General features: G+C 40.8%; 1 protein-coding gene and 1 non-coding gene across 21 annotated transcripts in view; one reads left to right on the forward strand and one right to left on the reverse strand.

Moving 5' to 3' along the window:
* Positions 1–13,861, reverse strand: part of ADAMTS9 (ADAM metallopeptidase with thrombospondin type 1 motif 9) — a 167,641-nt gene that overhangs the window by 35,321 nt on the left and 118,459 nt on the right. For 9 of the 20 annotated variants that reach the window (XM_058288341.2, XM_071212138.1, XM_058288339.2 and 6 more), the window contains 2 exons: positions 11,306–11,473; positions 4,461–4,634 (listed from right to left, as the gene is read on the reverse strand). The exons of 3 other annotated variants lie outside the window; for them this stretch is intronic. In XM_058288341.2, the coding sequence (XP_058144324.1) occupies positions 4,461–4,634; positions 11,306–11,473 (342 nt within the window). The remainder of the gene's footprint in view (positions 1–4,460; positions 4,635–11,305; positions 11,474–13,861) is intronic. 8 more of the 20 variants (XM_071212139.1, XM_058288347.2, XM_058288345.2 and 5 more) reach the window with 2 other exon arrangements.
* Positions 647–753, forward strand: LOC111761645 (U6 spliceosomal RNA). The gene has a single exon (XR_002794941.1). It is a non-coding gene; the product is annotated as a U6 spliceosomal RNA (small nuclear RNA).

Genomic DNA, 13,861 nt, shown 5'->3' on the forward strand with positions numbered 1-13,861 from the left:
CCCGTTTCTGCAGATGACATATCTGGAGCCCAGAGATTTGAAGTCAATTCCCTGGAGCCACACAGGCAACTCTGTCTGACATCAACTGCTCTTTTGATGATAATAAATTGCTTCAAGGGCATACACAAAATGAGATATGAACGCCTGGATGGTGCTTTTCTGTCTTCCCCAATTATTTTGCCCTACATCTGCAAGTCCTGGCTTGGCTCTCATGGTATCCTGAAGATACACGGATTTCCCTTTCCCCTGCATGGCTAACAGGCCTCACAACGAACAGGGTCGGGCCACTGAGGTCCCCCCATTACCACGAAGCCAGCCACAACGCTCCAAAGAGCTGGGTGGTCACCCAGGAAAGGGACTACTGCTTTGACCCCAACTCTGCAGAGAGAGGCCTAACAAGCCATCCAGAGGGAAAGAAATCAATGCACTGTAGGTGTGTGTCAACACGGGCAGCAGTGGAATATAAAGGCTCAGAGCGCGGCTTCCAGAGGGCTGGGCTGCTGGACTTCAGTTCTCAGCTTTATTACTTCCTAAATGCAAACCTTGGATGAATTACCTATCTTGGTTTCTTCATTTCTATGTAGAGATAAACATACAATTTCTTCACCAGAGAGTTATGGTATTCCATGTAAAAATATCTAACATAGTGCTCGCTTCGGCAGCACATATACTAAAATTGGAACGATACAGAGAAGATTAGCATGGCCCCTGCGCAAGGATGACACGCAAATTCGTGAAGCGTTCCATATTTTTGATGGAATAGAGGAGAGTATGGGCCATGATGTGAACCAATGTATATGAGGTGCAGAGGTGCCCAAAGATGTACTTACCAAATCCAATGGATGTGTCATGATGATGGGAACGAGTGTTGTTGGGGGGGGGGGGGGGGGAGAGGGGGGGTGGGGGGGTGGGGTTGAATGGGACCTCACATATATATTTTTAATGTAATATTATTACAAAGTCAATAAAAAATAAAAAAATTAAAAAAAAAATATCTAACATAGTACCTGGTAGCACAGCTTCACAAGCAATAAACTCTATTATTTTCATTATCATCCATCTTAGGGCCGCTTCACTATGTAACTCTAGGGGCTGCCGCTCATATTGTAGCCTTTGAAAATGGCACCCCCTCGAATTGTGCAGTGTACAACCTGTGTAGCTGTACAAAATGTCCCTAATGATCGTGTTATGGTGGTTGAGATGGGAACCTGTGCTTCTTAAGGTAAATGCCTAGATCAATTCTCAAAAACAGTATCAACAAAATCTTAAAAGTGCTTGAGGAGATGAAGGGAAATACAGAGAAAGAACTAAAGGACATCGGGAAAACAATGAATGAACAATATGAGAGGTAATTAAAGAAAAAATTTTAAAATGAGAAAAAAAAAATGGGTGCCATATGCTGTGGGCCTAGCATGAAATCCATCAAACTGACGAGCAGGTGTATTTTAATAGTCCACAAATGGGAAGCTAAAGGGAAAAATGCACTAGAAAAGCAAACAAGAGCTCCAAATGGTTGCTAGGTACTGTGAGAAAGAAGGAAATGTCCTGCAGTGGCTGGGCTCCAGGGCATCAGTTCCGTGGGCTCCAAGACCTGGCCGTGGCATGCTGTCTGTGACATCAGGTCAGGCTGTCGCTAGACGTGGGGAGGAAAGTCAAGACGCACACACAGTGCAAAATAGGTATCGAGTAAAACGGTAACTACGTGGGTGCAAGAGGAGTAGAGAGAAGGTATAGAGAGGGAGCGAGAAAGTACGGGCTGTGACTTCGGGGAGCCCGAAGGCTGCTGTGTTGTCAAGTGACCACACAATTTACTGCTGACTGAGGACACTGCTGAGCATAACAGTGGGAGCAATGAGCACTTATACCAGGACAAGAGGCTGAAACCAGGGCCGCCCCAGGCAGACAGGCCGCGTGGCCAACCTATCGCTGACGCAGTCTATTAAGAGGCTGGCCCGGCTGCTGTCAGCATCATTCTAAGCCTCGTTGCTGTGGGAGATTCTGAGAGGGCCACCAGCACGCCCTGCAGATGGGGAACATAAAAGCTTTTGATGGGGCTTTCCCTCCTCCAGCGTCCCCGAGCCTCACTGCCAATTCCGTGTCATGCGAGGGCCTCCCACTGAGCTCGACCCCCCCTCTCCACTCCCACAGCTGCCTTCTGCAAATGTTTCAGTTCGTGTTCAGGCAGATGAGAAAGTATATAGAGGAGGGCGACTGTAAGAACCCGCTTTTCCCGTTGCTTAAATGGTCTTTTTCAGTGGGAATGGTTAACCGCTGGTAAACCTCTTACACAAAGGAATAGGTCACGCTACCAGCCACCTTTCTTCTGTTTTTATACTGAGTTTGATAAAAATATTGGAGGAAGGATTTTGAAAGCTCCATCTGCCCAGCACATGCGAAGATGTAAACTTCTAGGCATATTCTGTATGATCAGAGAGGAGGAATTTCCTCAGTGCATATGTGGCAACTTCTTCCATTCTTTGGAATTAGATGTAGGTGGAGCCTGCATGTTTGTGATTGGCTCTAGCATTTTCCAAAAGCTGGCTAAAGCGTGAGCTTAGCTACAGCTCTGAACTCTCTCTTACTTTCTGCTCCTTGGAGCAGTAATACAGGGTTGAGCTTGGCGTGAGCTGAAGAGGAGCGGGAGAGGGAGAAAGCAGGCCATGGGGAGTCTGAAGCAAGAACTTCAAAGAGAACGGAGACACTGAGACACACACACAGAGTGAGCGAGTGAGAGAGTAAGAAGAGAGAGAGACGGAGGGAAGCTACAAGAGCAGAGCTTTTGCGGCCCTTCTAAGGCAGTCCCCTCCCCTTCACCCGCACAAGGGGGATGGGCAGCATGCGTGACTGAAACGCACAATTATTTCCAAACTGCATTTTTTTGCCCATGTGGTACTTTTAACCTCTTCCCCTACTAAATTTCTTACTAGAATTGTGGAGCATAATGAAAACATAGAGGGCACCATTTTCCTCTATTTTCTATAATTTTCAGAACAGCTCTGCATAGTTATTTTTATCCCCATTCTACAGACAGGGAACACAAAGCCTCAGAGAAATCAAGAATCCTTGTTTAAAGAAACAGCTCATCAGTACAAAGCTGGGATATGAACCAGGTCTGTGGAATTCTGTAGCCTCTGAGGGTTCCCCATAGTGGTGTAGCTTGAGTGCAACTAATTTGAAATTTAAGTGCTTTAGCCATTACTCCCCACCCCCATCCCGTGGAAGTGAAAGAAATCCAGGAGAGCAAGCAAAAGGACTGAGCAGCTAGAGTGCACGAGATTCCCAAAGAAAGAAATGGTTGCAAACAATGAAAACGGACTGGGCTGACTGTTGAAGCCCCGCAGGGGTAAAGAGAACAGTCTCCTAATAGCCTACAAGAAGGAAGTTATGCTCAAGTCTTGGGTCTTTGGCTTGCTAGGTATGAAACACCTGAACAGGTGACACTGGCTCTCTGGACCTCAGTTTCCTTGCCTGCAAAATAGGGATGATAAAAACACACACCTTGCCTGGTGGTTATAAGGCTTAGGAAAGCGGCGTGCATAAAGCACGTGGCACAGTGCAAGTACAGCATAACTGTTTCCAAAGCCCCTGTTCTGAAAGCCATTCCTTGGCCGGGGGTGGGGAGGGAAGGGGGGGAGGAGCCTGTCTCCTGTCTTATTATTCACATCTTTGCCTGTAAACAGGATACTTTTCTATTTCATTGTGAGGTCAGCAGACATGGCTTTGCTTCTAATTCTCTCCCCATTCCCCCTCCCCCACAACCTAATCATCTGTTCTGGAAACAAAAGGTACCTCCTCCTAATATCTTACCTCCTCTAGTCAGACTTTCCGCCCAAGGGCATTTAGTCTTTTCTTTAACCAAACATTAACGTCGAGTGGCCAAAAAAAAAAAACAAAACACCAAAAACCCCACAAACAAACTCAAACCAAGTATGGTCTATTTCTGCATCTACTAAGTAGTTTCCAGACTACATTATTTTCTTCCATAGTTAATCCAAGTTTTCACCTGAGTGCCTGCCTTTTCCCTGACAGCCAAAGTCATAGAAGGAGGAAAAACAGAGTAGGTGCTACCTAAAGTCTGCCTTCTGGCCATTTCAACTAGTATAGAATGACCGAGTCTGGATACACATATTTAAAATATCCCTTCCATTTCCCCCTCCTTCTGTGAAAGTTATCTGTATGCATTTGGCCCAAGGCCTATGTAAAGTTTCCTTGGGGGCAGCCACACTTGGAACATTCAAGAACACACTCTTAGGAGTCAGATAAAATGTGGAGCTCTCCCACCCTTGCCGGAGTGAAGGCTCGCCACCCTCCGCTGACAGCAAACTTTTTGGGAAAGAGCCAGCACTGCCATCCTGTTCGGTGGCTTCACCAGCTTCAGAGAAGGAGGAATGTGGTGATATCCAGGGGGTTATCACCAAAGCAAAGTACCCGGCAGGTGCCCCTTTCCTGCCCCTACTTACTTCCTGCCACTCCTCCGCGCTCCACGTGTAGAGAGGACACGGCGGGGCTTGGCAGGCGCGCTCCGCCGCGGGTCGGGTGTACGGGTTGCACTCCGTGGCTCGGGCTGTTTTATGTGTTCCGACCTGACAGCCCACATTCCTCTGCTGTGTGCCTTGACCGCAGGACACAGAGCACTGAGGAGACAGAACACGTAAGTAAGAGCTTTGGGCCACTTTGGGGGGCGGTGGTGAGTGTGGGGAGGTCACCGAGGAGGAGACTGCATTCCCAGCCCAGTGGCTCTCTCGGCTATTTCTAATTTTCAGTGAAAGGGACCCCAGACATTGCCTCAAATCTGGAAACTCACTGCTCTTAAATGTTGGAAATTGGGGAAAGCTCTTCTATTTGGTGGACTCTCTTAAGATGTCGAAACTCTTAGAGGACCAAAGAGGTTGGGAAAGATCATTGCGAAACATTTAGCAGAACCCAGAAATAACATTGCCCTGTGAAATAAAAATCCCAAACGATTTCTGTCCTGGACAAGCGGAGATTCTTCAAAATTGGAGATAGAGTATTGTACAAGAAGAATTTCTGGCAGACGAAAAGTATAACCCTAGGAGAGTAAAACATGGAAGGTTTTAGAGCTGAATAAGTAGATTTTCTCCAGTCTTGTCCTTTTCTTGCTCCTACTTCTGGATATAGGAGAATTTTGTTTTGAACCATGGAATTCACTAAAGTATTTGTGTCTATTTACAACCTCTGATGAATATATGAAGAATAAAAGCTAACAGGGAAAGACTATTTCCTAGGTTTAATGTGTCCCTAGAAAAATACTATTAATCATGCTGAAACATTTTGTTGACCAACTTATAAAACATCGTATTAAATCCACAATTAACTTTCCTCTAAATTAATTTTTTAATGGTTTCCTCATTGTTGTGTTTTATAATCTCCCTTACAGGCAGGCTAAGAATCATTGTCTTTATTAAGGTTTTGACAGTCAGAAACTAAAGGCAACATTTGACTTGAAAGACTGGCATATTTTTTTATATATAGCTATTTAAAATTATAACCAAATTTTGGTGACAGATCAGCCTCCATTAATTTGTCTGTTATTGAGAAAACAAGTTTAACATATATTAAAGGCATATTCCTAAGAGCAAGTCCCTTTAAAGAATAGAATCATGCTCTTTTAATTCAGAAAGAAATTCTTGTTCAATTAACCTGCAATAGCATTCATCTCGGTCTGAGGCTAATGGTAATTTTCTATCAAGAAACACACTCAAATGAAATTCTTCTGAATATTAATTTTCTCTCCATTTCAGATTTCAAGAAATCTTTCTAAATAGTATTTAGAAAGAAGCTTGGCAAATCATATTATTTTAGATGAGTCAGTGCCAGAGATGAGTCTCAAACGTTCATCTCAAAGCAAGCTGAAGAGAAAAAATTATTTTGGATCAACATGGCTACTCTTTTTTGGGTTTAAGTGTATGAATTGAATTGATACATGTAATTCGATTAAATGTACCTACAAGAAACCAGACCTTTATGGTCATTATGTTCTGAGTGTAATGGGAGGGTGCCTGAACACAAATTAAGGTCCTGTCTTAGAGAATGGCCATTGAATTCTCATGGGAGGTAGATCTGTAATATTTCCCTTTGACTACACTGGAAAAGAATGAACCATACCATAGTCTATACGTGAAGACAGACATCCCCAAACATGATCATCGTCACCATCAAAAAACAACCACCATAAAACCATCAGGCCATTTGAATTTTGAGTCTTAAATATAAAAGAGTACATTTCCAAAACAATGGATCTCAGTAGACATACAAAGAAAGAGTAACAGAGGCTTCATCAAAAAAAAAAATTTGAGTTTGGCATAGGATTAAAGTATAACCAAAGTCTCATATTCCTTAATAACCTAAAGAAAAACGAAAAGAAGTTAGACTTTTAGAGCATCTAATGTTATTCAAATATATGAAACCTCTTTTTTGATGCTGTTGTAACTGGGTAAATTACTTCTGGATCAAAGGAGGCCAGGTATTAAGAGCCATGAGCATCCAACGCAAAACCAAAAAAATCACTGCCCATAACATCTGACCATTTTCAAAAGACAAATTAAGGCATGGTAAAGTTCAATGATACAATATGCTGTTCTGGCTTCTGATTTTCATATTGTTGAAGCAAGCCTTGAAATAATGCATTTAAAAAGTTTCAGCATATGCACAGAGCCATGTAAGCCCTGACTTTCTGAATAATGTATCCATGGTAATCTCTGTTAAAAAATGATGTTCCCTGCATCAGAGTTACTTCTCTTGTGGTCAACTTTTCTTCTGCTGTCTGGAGGGAGGTGACAATTTGAATGAAGAGCCAGCAGGGCTTGCTCTATGAATTCTGAGAGATTTGGGCAGAACACCCATAAAAAACAGAGTATCACAAAGCCCCTGGAGAGGTGATGGTGGTGGTGTGTGTGTTTAGTTTTCTTTCATTCTTTCTTCCAGTATTTCTGCTGAAATACGGTTGTGACATTATTTTAAAGGATGAAACTCCCACCCCCCCAAAAAAACCTCTTTAAACTTCAAATTAAAAATATGACAATACCAAGAATAGCAGCAAACTTTACTGAGCTCTTACAATATGCCAAATTTTTATGCCAGGATTTTTCAGCTGGGTAATTCTGTGCTGGGGACGCTGTCCTGTGCATTGTAGGACATTGAGTAGCATCCTTGGTCTCTACCCACTAGATATCAGTAACACCTCCCTCCCAAAGTGTGACAACCATAAATGTCTCCTGACATTGCTGAAAGTCCCATGGAGCGCAAATCACCCTGGGTTGAGAGCTTAGCTAATCATTTTACTGAAAATCTCTTTTACACTTCCTAGTAAACCTTTCAGGTGGCTACTCTATCAATAAATAAGCATATAACAAAGACAATCACCCTAACTCAAGCAAAAACAAAAACAGTCCAAGTGGGCTCTGTCCTAGGCAATGAATCATAGCTACTAGAAATTAGTAATTAGGCTCCCAGCTTTAAAATATGGTGTTAAGACGATGCGGTCTCTTGTAAATGTGGGTGAGAAGCCTGAATTTAAATAATCAACATCAGTGCTCACAGTTTCACTAAAAAACAATATGAATAGAGAGTACAAATCCATGTGCATCTGGTTTCCTTAATTTTTCAAAGGACACAAGCTACACATATGCCATGGTCTCCCTATTAAACACTTGAAGAATACTTCAGATTCAGACACCACAACTAAGCTGCTCTAATTGCAATTACAAGGAAAAGCCTTAACCAAAAATACTGGATTCATACCACAATTTGCCAGTTTCCATTTCAGTATTAGCACTGAAAAATCTTTACAAGGAATTTTCTTATTTCACTGGATCTAGGACACCACTTTAGATTGTGAGACACACCATTATATTTTGTATCATTAAGACAGAAATCAAGGGCTTTTAATCAATCATGATATTCCATTGGTTGTAAGGCCCATTCTGATTTCAGAGATGTTAAAGTATGAAAAAGGCACACGTCACAGAATTGATGAAATGATATCACCATCTTCATTCTACTCTGACCATTTATTCTTTTTCTTTCTGATCTTCATTCTTGTAAATCTTTCTGCAGTGATACCATAAGGTTTAACAATTTTACTGTGGAATGCTTTTGTGTCAGTGGGAATACAGAGCTTCCTACTTGCCAAGCTGCAATAAGAACTAGATGCTGATTTTTGTTTTAAAATTTCATGTACATCTCTAAGCTCTTGATCAAAATCATCTAAACAAATTGGACATGAACTTTTGGGGGAAAACAGATCTTAAGATTTTAGAGAGGATGTTTCCCAATGAAAAGCGAACTTCCTTCACAAACTCAAGATTTTCAAGAGATGCAGAAATGAAACAGACCACTTTATATCTGAAAACACCAATTCAGGAGAGAGAATATGAAGAGGAGCCTGGCAAGAGCAGCTTCCCATCTCAATATTTTGTGTGTCTTACTCTCTCCAGATATTCTGACTCCGTGAACAATGTGCTAATTATTCTTCCTAACTTGAAGACAGGATAACAGGAATAAACCCACACCAGAAAACAGAAGGACCAGATATAAAATCTGCTAAATATTGTTGCAAATGGACAATCATCACGCTTGGCTTTATTACTGCTGTCTTAATATCTCTGCCTCGGGGTACTCCTGTTTACTATCCAATCATCAGTAAGCCAATGTTCTTGAATCATGCAGATGGTCTTTTCCCATCAATCACTGGATCTGATTATCTCTAGGTGCCTTTCTTAAGTGCACAAATCTACTCTTATCTATGCAGCATCTTGTCTTGCCTACTTTTATGTTTCACTTCTACAAATCAAATCAGGGTTTTATAAAGCTGGCCACAGACCATTACATAACGATATTTACTTGTATTTTCTACAAAGGTGTCTTGACTTTTCTAAGCCATCATTTTGAATAGGTAGCAGTCTGGTAATCCTATTTTATGTTTGCAACCCTTCCCCTCCAGTATTTAAACATAATCACCCCAGCTTTGCAGCAATTTTAGGCTTCTCACCAATATCACAGGATCCTGGAGTAAAATTCACTGTATTTACCAATGAAGTAGGAAAGATTATTTTTAAAAATTTTTAAAATTTTTTTAAAATTTTATTTTATTATCTTTTTAAAAAAAGATACATAGATCACACAAAATGTTACATTAAAAAATATAAGAGGTTCCCACATACCCCATTCCCCACACTCCCTATTCCTCCCACATCAACTTCTTTCATTAGTGTGTTATGTTTACTGCATTTGATGAATACGTTTTGGAGCACTGCTACACCACATGGATTATAGTTTATGTTGTAGCTTACTCTCCCAGTCCATTCAGTGGGTTATGGCAGGATATATAATGTCCCGCATCTGTGCCTGCAAAATCATTCAGGACAACTCCAAGTCCCAAAAATGCCCCCATATCACACCTCTTTTTCCCTCTCCCTTCCCTCAGCAACTCCCATGGCCACTGTCTCCGCATCAATGATATAATTTCTTCCATTTCTAGAGTCACAGTAATTCTATAGTAGAATACCAGTAAGTCCACTCTAGACCATATTTATTTCTCCATCCTGAAAAGATTCTTTTAATTGCCTTTTTATTAAATAAACTGGACTTTAAAATGAGCATCATTTAGATGCTCTGAACTTAATATTCAGAGCAAGATGTAAATAGATAAGTAGAGGTTAAGGAACATAAAGAAAAGTAACAGAGCATGAAACTCTCCAAGAGGACAAGCTAATCAGTGTGGTATATTAAATAACGTTAGCTGCACGCCTTCACGTGAATGGAATAGCTCCCCAGATAAGAAAAGGTGGAACTTCACAGATGACAATGATCACTTAGAGAAACCATTAAGAAGGATAACCAGTATGAAATACAGCCTTGAAATCTGATCCCTCAAGGGAGCCAGAGGTGGAACTAGCTCTGGCTGGGCACAGACTCTTTGATTGTTCAATTAAAAAGAATTATTGACGGTTTATTGTGATAAAGGTCCTGAGAGAGGTGAAGGCTACTCTGCTGGAGAATGATGCAGACCAAGTTTAAAATTTCTGTGAAGTGGAATATGGCTGGGGGGAGGGGTGTCAAAGGATGGGGGTGGGTGTGTGTGGGCAATGATCCCAGGTCAGAGACATTTAAAAAAAGTTCAGGTTTCTGGAGGAATTTTCCATTGGTCAAGTTGAAATGGAGCACCCACAGCTTCCCTGGACCTTATGAATCAACACCGAGGCTCTGAAAGAATAAATTCCAGAGGTTGTCAACCTTGAACCTAGTTTCCAATTAATTCTTAGGAGTAATCTGCTTGATTGCCTACTGCCTGGGAGAACCAGAAATTCAGTAAAACTTCACTGAATCAGATTAATAGAGATAAGAACCAGCATTAAATATGGGATATTTTAAAAGAAATCGAGCCTTATTACTCTGAAGTAAGCACCTTCAAACAAGATGAGAAAATGTACAAGTGTAGATTTACAAGATCAACTTTAAGGTCTAAATAAGGATGCCTTTGGCGTGCATGTAATTTGCTGATAGGTTAACAGCTGCTTCTAAACTTCCTTCCTGAAGTTCAACAGGGAAACTCACACCCAGTTCCTGGCTGGGTTATCAAATGTTCAGAACTGGGGGAGTCTGAGTGATTTCCTGGGTACTTAGCACTCCCTTCCTCATCTGTATGCACATCACACTAATCCAATCAGACAGAAGAGTACTCTTAGGACCTATTAGATTCAAGACTCCTGAGTGAAGCACTTGGCATTCATTATGTGTTAAATTCTCCTAAGAACTATATGAAATAGGCGTTATTATCTGAGGCTTAGGAAGGTTAAACAAATCACCCAAGGTCACATAGCTAGAAAATGACAGAGAACTCCCTCGCCTGTCCCCCACTTCTGTTGTAAACAGAGAAATATCCTCTAATACTTAATATCGACAGCCCTTCTTCAAGAACCTCAAAGGTAAATTCAAACTCAATTCCTGCCAGGTAACCAAGTCAGCCTTAGTGCGATCTGAGTTAGTGTATGTCTAAGTGGGGAATCATAAACACGACATCAGCGGCATACTGAGGGGCTACTCTGTTAGATGGCTGATATCCACCAACACGGAGAATGAATTCACAGTGCTAAGGCCTGAAGCCACTTGCCCAAGGTGACACAGCTAGTAAGTATCCTGACTTACATGGAGATTCTTCCCCTCCAAGTCCCTAAGGGCCCCTGTGAAACGCCAAGACCGTGCAGAGAAACACAAGCCAACCCGCTGGTCTCAGCCGTGTGGGGGAATATAAGGAAGCAGTGGGTAGAGGAGAAGCTTTGCTCACCTTACTCCAGGCTCCAGCCTTCCATTTGGGGCATCTTCCTCCTCGGCACCTTCTGTGCCCATGGGGCTTAGCAAGGTGTTTACAGTAATCACTTCCTAAATGGCTTCCATCCTTTGCCATGCAGTAAACATTTCGTTGTTTATGCCCTCGACCACAAGAGACAGAACACTGCAATATAAAGCAATGGCAAGGTTGTTGTTGTTTTTTTTTTAATCACATGGAGTTTGATAAAAACCTGTGGCATGAGATGTTAAGTTCATGCCTAACAAAAGTCGCCACTTCCCCCTTTTCCAGCGCCATTTTGGGTAATATTTCAAGGCTCAGCAGGGAAGGAAGGTGGTACTGGGGGAAAAATGCCCATAGTATTACAGCAGCAAGCCTGGATGGTATTTTGGGACACTCCAGAGTGTGGGTAAATCCAAATAAGTTAGGTCAAAAATAAAGCCCATCACCTAAAATTACCATGAAATTCTGACTTAAAGAAATGCTGCTCTGAAATGGTAAAGATTCCTTTTGCACATCTCACTCCATGCAATCCTGATCAAAATATTTCTTCAACAAAATGATGAGTGATTCACAGATTGGGATAAAGGTTCATTTCTAAAACACTACTATGTCCAGTTTCTCAATGAAATGATTTAAGGAAACTTTGAAACCATTTTCCAGAGGATAAGCTCTCATTTTCTCAGTCCAAAAAGAAGGAGGTGAAAAGGCAAATTAGAATCTGAAAGGCAAACTAGCAGGTAGTTTCATGCCAATTTTAGGAGGGAGGCAATACTGTTCAACGTTGATCTGCAGGTTCACTGAACTGTTTTAATTGTGACCTTGTCTGACTACATCTAAGAAACTTGACTTTGATTTCAAATTAGTTTTCTCAGAAAGGTTTAAGAATCAAAGTGCCCATGGAATTAGGACAAAAATTTCATATGACAGCTTCTTGTAGACCAGGCAAGAGGCTGGCCCGAATTAACGCACTGAGATATTCAACTTCCATTGCCTCATTAGTGATTACAGAAGTCATTTCCACTTGGATCATAAGCTTGCTGGCTCAAGTTCTCAAGACACATTATTTCTCGATATAATGTTCTTGCTTCTTAAACGGGAATACGTTTAAGAATGAGGAACAAAATGTGAAAATGCAATGAGTATAGATTGCAAGTGTCATTTCCTTCTCATCAATATTTTTTATTTCCTCCACTAACTTTGTGATTTTGTTAAAATAACCAAAATGCCCTTTTATGCTTAATAGATATATGGCACCATATAAAACATGAAGCTGAATATTAATTTAACCGCTATTAACAAGCATGCTCAGTTATACCATTCATAAATGTGCCAGGCATGTTTTTTTAATGAACTAAAAGCATTATGAAAATTTCATTCAGAACTGAAAGAGAAATTTACAATATGTCTATTAACAGATTTGTTTTTAGCTTTTTATTTTAGGAGGTAGAAACACTGCTGTTTTCATTTGAGCACTCATCTTATGAGTATTATGATTTGTAGTAGTCATTCTGGAAATCTTAGAGTATACAGTGCAAAAGGAAGAAGCCCAATGTGAAGATAGATTCAACCTCTAGCATTTTGATATATATAGACTTCTTAATAATCTCTATTATTAATGACCCATTTTAATATTTAAAAATGCTACTTTGACAAAAAATACACAATTAGTATTTGGGATAAGTTTATCTGTTTAGGGAACAAACAGGAATTATGAGCAAGCATTATTGAGCACTTACTATGTTCCAGGAAATATGCTAAGTATTGAGACTATAATAATGAATAAAACCAACACCATCCTTGCCCTCATGAAGCTCACAGTCCAGTGACGGAGAACAACATGAATCAAATGAATACAAAAATAAATCTAAAAATAAATGACAAATTGAGATGAGTGTTAGGGAAGACACAGTATAGAGTGGTTAGAAGAGGGCTCCCTGAGAATTTACCCACAGCCAGATTGTGCAAAGCTCATGGGACATAATCATGAGTTTGGATTTTATTCTGCACACAATAGGAAACCACTGTAGGGTTTTAAGGAGGGGTAAGACATAGTATGAGTTACGTTTCAAAAATTCTACTTTGGCTACTGACTAGAGAATGGATGGAAGTACAGGTGAATGGAAATAAGAAAAAATTCTCAGGAAGCTATTATCTTTATCCAAGCAAGCGATGAGGATGACTTAGATTAGGGTGGGGGCATTGGGTGAGGGAATCTGGCGGATTTAAGAGATGTTTGTTTTTTGAGGTAGAAATAGTAGTACCTGATATATTAGATGTGGAGTGGAAGGGAAAGGGCAGAATCAGTGATGACTTCCAGGTTTCTGGTTTGGGCAACTGGATAGATGAGGGTGACATTTACGAGATGGGAAAGATTGGAAAAACAGCTTTGGGACTCAAAGATGTATTTATTTTCGAAAATAGACTGGGTTTAAAGGATATGGAATCATGGGTGGTAACAGTTGCTTTATCGGAATGAAAAAACAGACTACTGTCTTATGGTAAGCAAATGTACATGAATGAACTTAAAGCAAGGTTTTTTAAAAAACAGTA

This window comes from Dasypus novemcinctus, chromosome 26, assembly GCF_030445035.2.
Source record: "Dasypus novemcinctus isolate mDasNov1 chromosome 26, mDasNov1.1.hap2, whole genome shotgun sequence".
NCBI lineage: Eukaryota > Metazoa > Chordata > Mammalia > Cingulata > Dasypodidae > Dasypus > Dasypus novemcinctus.